Below are 8209 nucleotides of genomic sequence, written 5' to 3'. Positions count from 1 at the left end.
ATATATACACACACACACACATAGCTCATGTATTCATTTGTATCTTATTCTTTTATAGTTGTCAAGAAAGCGGAACAAGCTCTCAATCGATGACCGCTTCATAGCAATAGGCGATGAATTGGCGGGATTCTTCCTTCGGGACGTCATACCACCATTCGCAGAGTTCCACTATGAATGAAGATGTACATGTTACATATATAGTTGAATCGAAGAGTACCACTATGCTACATGTAATATACATATATAGAGTACGCCTCGGAGAGAATGCATGAAGATCGATCTTCATGCATAGTGCTTCTTAATTTGCGATCTTATGCAATTACATGTGTGTTATATTGTATGCACCAACTTGTTATGCATCATCTTAATCTTCATGTACTACCTAAACCCAAAGGCGTTTCTGGTGCATCGACGCGATATGAAACAAACCGCGATATCCCTAAACCCCTCCAAAACCCTAAAACTTCAATTCTCTGCCGCGGCGAAGATTCGGGCAAATTCCCTGCCGCGGGTGGGAACCTTTGGTACCGGTTCGTATTACCAACCGGTACCAAAGCTCCTTGGCCCTGAGCTCTCCTGGTGGCCCACGTGGAGGACCCTTTTATACCGGTTCGTAAGCAACCGGTACGAAAGGGGGGGCTTTAGTGCCGGATAATTTATACCGGTTGAGAAACCGGTACGAATGCCCCTCTGGAACCGGTATAGATGAGCGTTTTTCTACCAGTGATTTGCGTATCTACCAGATCATGTAATTTTCTAACTTCTGGAAATATATTAACTCGAAACTCCTTGGAATTAGAGCTAACGGGAATAAGGACATGCTGCAGTCTTTAGTGTACCACCATATAAAGTTCTTATCTTGTGCTAGGATACAATGCCAACACAACACATACAACACAACACCCCCCAATACATCCAAGCATATGTTATGCTTCAGGAATATACTCATCTCCCAATTACTATTTTACCTTCAGAGAGGCAAAAACACACACTTGAAACAACTATATTGGTATATATATGTGAGGTAATGCCCCAACTATATTACCTAATGTACCTTCTGCCACCACATCCATTCTCTCTTTGGCAGTTAAAGTACATCCCAGCGACAGGTGGTCCAAGATTGTAGATCGCTGCAAAGTCCCTTGTGCAGAAGTTTGCTCTCCACCCTGGTGCATAGGTGGCCTGCCTGATTGACTGCCTAAACAGGATGAACACGAAACGATGGATTCCTGCTGTTGGGCGTGGACTCTCATAGGGGACAATTTCATTTCCTGTTGCATATAGTGTAGTAAACAAGTGAATCAAAGTACAATACAGAATACTCGTGTTTTATGCATGTATTCACCAATTAAACATGTGTTCCACTTGACGCAATGCAACTGCATGATGCAACTAAATCTCAAAGCCGGATTGAGCATAACAAGTGTCTCTTTTTATTGAAACAAATATATTTTTTACATGCTGAGATGGAGATCTATTTTTTTCAGAAATTTTTGGGATGCATGAAAAGTTCGTCTGTACTGTACATGCCCTTTTGACAGTGTCTTAAAAAAAATACATATCCTTTTGACACTGCTGACTATAATCATGTCTTCTGATAATCCAAACCTACAGAAAATGTTGGAGTGTAATTGACGTTCCACGATTCGCTGAAGCTTAAGGTCAAATTAGAATCGTGTTCTCTTTAAATGCAATCCTAATTACATGTTTATTTATTTGATTTGTAGCATAGAAACCCTGACGGTGTCTTTGGCTTTGTGGGCGCCGGAACTTAAAACATTAATTGTCTTGAACAACTTGAACAAGACGGAAACACTAGGTTAAATCACTTACCAAAGCTTGCATCAGTAGTCTCTGGAATGTCAGTTACCAACCTAGACATGGAAGAGAAAGTGGCAATTAGTACTATGTTGAGACGATAGTACGTATGTTCCTCTAATCAACCACGAAGAGCAGCATACCCGAGGGCATGCATATAAAGTGAACTTGTACTGGCCGGAGACGGTGTGTGGATTACCACTCAGGCGCGCGCGTGGCGAAAAGTTAAACGGAAGAGCTTACCAATGAAGGTTCTCTCTTTCAGTAGGGTTGCTGGGACTAGGTGCATCAGGGTCTACCATCACCTAGATAAAAAGATTGCGAGTTATATCTCTTTCACCAATTCATAAAAAATCCAATGCTATCATATACTGAGTTACCAATATGCAAAATTTTAACGACTGCAGACAAATCCACAATATCTACCTTCACCTAGATAAGATTGTGAGTTATATCTCTTTCACCAATTCATAAAATATCCAATGCTATCATATACTGAGTTACCATTGACCAATATGCAAAATTTTAACGACCGCAGACAAATCCACAATATTATGGTGTTACCATTATGCAAAATTAGGTCGCAATTCAAACTACAACTGAGTTGTGCTCCAAATACTGCACCTTACAGAAGTGAGTAGGATTATCAACTAACAGACGCACCACCTCAAGGCTCTAGAAGTCGACACGAAATTTATATTCCTTGCTTCCATTCAATATTTCCAGGGGCTATTGTAGACGCTTTAGGAGATATCCTGAGCTGGGTCAACTAATATATGTAGACACGCGGGAACTTAATTAAATTATCTTCTAGCAAGGACCAGTCTCGGAATTTAAGTTAAACACATGAAAACAAAACCACAGCTGATTAATCGACGCCATCTTAATTACGTGAAGCGTCTTAAAAAAAAGATTATCCAGCATGCACACTTACAAGCGTGTAGAGGTTCCTCATGTCTCGCCCACCAATATAAACTCTTGGAACCTTGAACACCTGAGATGGTTTGAGCTCAGACCCGTTCGTCATTTCCTTGTTGTTGAAGAAGATCCTGAACGACGCAGTGGTCATGAAAGGGTCCACGATATCCCCAACAATGTGCCCGACGACCAAGGGGTCCCTGGACATATTTATCATCGACATGATTGGAAGAAAGGGACAATACTAGAGCTTGATGAGCTAGGATAATGTAAGACGCTCGAATGTGGCTTACTGTTAGGGCTTAATAAGATGTCGAAGAGAAGGGGGCTATTTATAGATCAGGATGATCAAGACATCCTGATCACTAGCTAGCCGGAGGCCAAACTTCTACAAGAATCTCGGAATATGTTCTAGGACATATAAGAATGTATTTAGATGGTGGCAATAGGTTAAGAAGCTCCTTCTTCATCCTTTACGGGTTAGTGCGGGCGCATAGATCATTTCCTCTCTTTCGTTTGTGAATAAATCTTTAGGCTGCACCGTCACACATTCCCTAGATCTGGACCTGTTTGATGCATATAACGTATATTATCGCCTAAAAGTGAACTAACTTTAAGGCTAGGCCCCGTCAAGCACGACACTGCCGCTGCTAGCTGAAATGACAAGCTCGCTAGCTATGCCAGATGAGTGTGGTGGAGTAGTCATGGTTGCCTCATGGGAGAACGAAGGCATATTAGGTGTTAGACTTCGTTTGTCACTCTTAGTCTAATTGGTTATGACATCAGAGACGTGACTCCATGTCACACCATGGCATTCTCTCTTTTCCAGATAATGGGTCCACAGCATTCGGTTCGGCACTCCATGTAAAGTATCATAAAATTCGGAGATTGTAGCACGTATGATTAGCATGCTAAGGAAATCAACCATGGATAAACGAAATAAACTGTTGGGACAAGATGTATTGTGGATACTATTCTCGCTAATCCAGACATTTGTACTCCTGCATTTAATACTCCCTCCGACCCATATTAGTTGATTCTAGTATAGATGTATATAGATATATTTTAGTTCTACATACATCCATATCAATGGCAAGTAATATGAATTGGAGGGAGTAATATATTTTCTAAAACAAAATCTTGTTACTCCCTCTGTTAAAAAATATAAGGTTTGGCCGAAGTCAAAGTCGTATATACCTACCAAAAGCCCCAACTATAGGTGGCCAACTATATGCATTACATAGGTGGCCAACTATGTAATGCATATAGTTAGTGTGCAGACTCTCCTGTAATTTTATTAAACTGCAACCTTATATTGGACGGATAGTTTGCACAGCACCTATATGCATTACATAAATGGGGCTATAAAATGGATATAAATGTATGGAAAAATACTAATTCATTGTACCACCGAATTCTCGAAATTCCTAGGTCTCATCATGTTATGGAACCGGGAGCCCAACACATTAGGGCCATGAGGATGTTCATTCTTACAAACTCTGCACGGTGCCATATCCTGTATAAAAGAATAGGAAAGTTTTGAATCTACTACACAATGTTCATCATCTAAATCATATAGACACAAATCATATATCAACTAGCAATTTCATTTTAGATCAGGGTAGGGAGGCAGTGACGCGACAATCAACTAGCACTGTCATTTTTTTTTTATCAAGATAGGGAGGCAACGGCACGGAAGTCAACTAGCAATTTTATATGAAAGACGGTGGCGCGACACTAATCGAGCGGCGGCCCGACAGATCGACTGAGTATTTTCGAACCACAATCTAAATCAAATAAATTTTTATGTAACAAATACAAAAACCTGCAAAACATACAACTACCACTACACATATAACATACAATTCTATCAAAATGGAGGGAGACGGTGGCTCGACACTCAATGAGGAGGCGGCGCGGTGGGTCGATAGTGGTGTGGACAGAGGCTGTGGCACATGGGCATGGAAACAACGTCATGGGGTGCAGTGGATAAACGACGGCATGGGGTGGGATGGATCCATTGCGCCGTGGTGTGAGGCGGGGCTGTGAGGGGTGGATCCGAGGTGGCGGCGTAGTTGGGGGAGATGAAGTGATACCAACAACGCGCGGGGTGAGGTCGAACAAGTCTCCCTTCCAGGTAGGTGGGCCCACACTATATATATGCGGTGTGTCACACTAGGCTACATCGTTGGTACGTGTTATACGGGCGGCGTAGCACAATGTGCTACACCGTATGTTTTCTTGTTCGGGCCGGGTCACTGGGGTCACCATAGCAGAGGCGTCCATTCCTTCTGCCACGCTGCCAGTAGCCAAAATCTGCGGCATTGTTTTCTGATGTATCACGCCGCATGTATGTTGGCAAAATACCGGCAACGTGGTCTTTTCAGAGCTTGCCGTCACTATTGTTTTCTTCTATAAGATATTTCTACTAGTGGCCTAAGGTGATGTCATACCAATCCCTTGATCACCCTGTCATCTATGTTGGATAAAAATATTTTTCGCTGTGTCCTTCAACCATGTATACACCTTGACAAACAGGTCTCGATTCTCGACGCGCTATGAAGACAACCATGGACGTACATGGCAATAATTGGAAATATTTGTCCGGTTTTGTGCATCCTTTTCATCCATATTTCATGTGTAGTTATTATCCTTCACTTCACTTTCTTTCAGACATGGATTTAATTAATAAAACTCAACTATTAAGTTTTGCAAGTAAATTAAATTCGAAATATCTGCGACTTCCTATTTTCTGAGGATGAAGGTATATCCTTCCTTTGCCCTCGAGGACTACTGCTCTTATTGGTCGTATTTAGATAAAAGTGAGACATCTATTTTGTCTAAAAAAACCAGCTTACATTGAAAGCACATGCGCAGGTGCGGTGAAGAATAGTAGATGGAAATTTGTTCGAGATTTATCTAAATTTGGATGTATCCGTCCCGAGAGGGAGTACGTCAAAATCTTAGCAAGCTCTTAGGATATAGGTCTTGGCTACTTCGAAAGGGGGAGATGTCATCCTGCTATCATTAATCCTTCATCAAAGAGGGCCGGGACCACTGCCCCTCGCCTTTGCTCGAAGGGCACCACACCGTTGGAAGACATATATCTCACCCTGAGCACCGAATGGAAACAAGAAACCTGAACACCATGGGAGAAAAAGCTCCAAGCCCGGCCACCGCCGCGAGCGAGACCACATTATGTGCCAACATAACAAACACCCACCAAAACCATCCCCTGACAAGTAGCCGAAGAAAATCAAGGATCATAGGATGGCACTTCCAGGAAGGGAACAAAGCCTAAGCATTGCCGCCAACCGGTCCATCAAACTAGACTAACATTTTCATTTGAGGCCAAGGTTGAAGGGGACAAACTCACGGTGATGCCTCCCGGGAGGGAACGACGATCAAAAGCATTGCCATCGCCGGCACCGACATTGTTTGGCAAGGCTTTCGCTCTGGAAACTGGCTACGTACCAGAAAAGCTTTCATCAACCAAAAAACCGCACACTGCAAGGTGAAACGGGTTCAGAGAAGACATTGCTTAGATATAGACTGGAGAAACCAATCTAGCGACCTCTAGACCACGAGTGTTTTCCACACAAACAACAATTTTGTCTTCACGGTCGAGGAAACTGACCAATACCCTCACAACGCCACCCGCCACACAGGCGTCTTCGTTCCCACAACCTGGAGCCACCGCTCCAGAGTACTAGGAAACAACCTAACTACCCTCCGAGAACACAAGCCACAAGCGCAACACACCAACCCCACAGCCACACAGCCAGCCACAGAGAACACAACCCAATGATGACCACCAGTAGAGGAAGAAGACGACACAAATAAAATATGTGTGGAACAAAAGTGAATCCAGGCAACAAATCAAGCGCCAAGGTTGTTGGCCATGGCGACAGACCGACCACACTGGCCAGATCTGGTGGAGCACGACACCGTGGGACCCATGCTAATGAGGGGCGTGGCCCCAGCCTATGGCACCGATGGTGCCCAAGGACGGCGTCCATGGCCCCGATGCTCGAGCACACCGATGAAGGGTGACGACCCCTCCATGTGTAGAGAAGCCTCCAAGATCGTGAGGCAGCCCAAAATTGCGCCCACGAAAACTCGAACCAACGACAGAATTGTGACGTAGCTCGTGATAGAGGAGAAGGTGGTGGGGGAGGTCTGCCGCTGCAGGTTGACCAGCAGTGGCGAGGGAGAGGACACCCGGGGGGGGGGTCTAGAGGTGGTAGGGTTAGGGGCCTCTAAGGCCGCTAAAGGAGAGCTACACGGGAGATTTTTTTTTTGGTTTGTGGCTGCTTAGCTCTTGATGATCTTGCATATTTTCTGAAAAAATTATCGACCTACTCTTCATATAGTTATGTTTATTAGTCCGAGCGTTCGAACAATAGGCTTTTACAGAATAAACTAAAGCGGTCATGAAAATACATAGGAGAACCCGTCTCTGCTCGAGGATGACATTTTCGCAGGGTGCACTGGTTAGATATTCGATATGTATTACCACCTCACGCGTGTATTCTGACATTTGCCCAACGGTTAAGTATTCGTTGTAACGGCTTATTACTCCTGCTAATCCATGTGGTATTAACACCAAACCAAACGACAGCCCATCTTGATATCGAGTTCCAAGGTAGCTAGAACCTTTGATATCTTGCCGGGGTGACCCTCATCGTGAGATTACTCATAGTAGGGTGTAGCGTAGGTAGTAACATCAATAACATGTAATGCTAAGCATTTTGATGATATGGAATGTTATTAATTGAGTAAAGAGAGCATAGTGGTAACTAGCTATGTTACCATCACATCACACATTTCAAAGCAAGATGAGTCTACAACTTAATAAATGTAGCATTTTATGTTACTACACCTATGATACTAACCACTATAACTAGTCTGACCCATCTGTCATCCACCTTGTTCTTCAAGTAGGCAGTCCTCATTTATCATGTCGACATTGAGTTCCAAGGTGGCCAGCTCCTCTGATCTCTTGCCGGCGTGACCCTCCGCGTGAGCTCCTCCGGGTGTCGTGCTCATCCACACGAGCTCCATGATAGTGAGGCCCTCCGGTCACTATGCTCCTCTGCGCAAAGCTTCATGGCAGTGAGCTCTCCGGCCGCTTGCTCCAACAAAGCTGCATGGCAGCGAGCTCCTCATCGCAAGCTCCATGGGAGCGAGCTCGCCACCATGCTGGAAAAAGTGTGGTGGAGCAGGTGCGTGGAGAGCACCTTCTCACTTTTTGTCTTTCTCTTTTTTTTATCTCTCAAATTAGATAATATTTCAATTAGATTTTTTTGCAAGTCACTAAAAATAACAAATAGAATAGATGAAAAATAGTTCTGTTTTTTTTGTGGAAACTTAAAATTTAAAATATTTAAAATTTAAAATAAAATCTTGAAATACATATATAAATAATGACATAAAAAATCCAAAATATTTTTCCCACGTCCAATTGTGATCT

General features: G+C 43.3%; 1 protein-coding gene across 1 annotated transcript; it reads right to left on the bottom strand.

The window, feature by feature from the left end:
• Positions 1-1041: 1041 nt before the first annotated feature.
• On the bottom strand, positions 1042-2959 carry LOC124699792 (protein FLOWERING LOCUS T-like). The gene is made up of 4 exons (XM_047232034.1): positions 2753-2959; positions 2062-2123; positions 1834-1874; positions 1042-1271 (listed from the first exon to the last, which is right to left on the bottom strand). The coding sequence occupies exons 1-4, from the start codon at positions 2957-2959 to the stop codon at positions 1042-1044; spliced, it is 540 nt and encodes a 179-aa protein (XP_047087990.1).
• Between the last annotated feature and the right edge of the window lie 5250 nt (positions 2960-8209).

The sequence above is a fragment of the Lolium rigidum genome, chromosome 3, assembly GCF_022539505.1.
Source record: "Lolium rigidum isolate FL_2022 chromosome 3, APGP_CSIRO_Lrig_0.1, whole genome shotgun sequence".
Taxonomy (NCBI): Eukaryota; Viridiplantae; Streptophyta; class Magnoliopsida; order Poales; family Poaceae; genus Lolium; species Lolium rigidum.
The sequence above is the reverse complement of the archived record's forward strand: the minus strand, read 5'-3'. Positions and strand labels throughout refer to the sequence as shown.

What these genes read in the sequence shown, in the direction of transcription:
- LOC124699792 (XM_047232034.1), bottom strand. Translation starts at nt 2,959, where the DNA reads ATGTCGATGATAAATATGTCCAGGGACCCCTTGGTCGTCGGGCACATT. An exon ending in TGAGGAACCTCTACACGCTT is followed by an intron (nt 2,124 to 2,752) that starts GTAAGTGTGCAT and finishes CTTTTTATCTAG; the next exon opens with GTGATGGTAGACCCTGATGC. An exon ending in GAAAGAGAGAACCTTCATTG is followed by an intron (nt 1,875 to 2,061) that starts GTAAGCTCTTCC and finishes TTCCATGTCTAG; the next exon opens with GTTGGTAACTGACATTCCAG.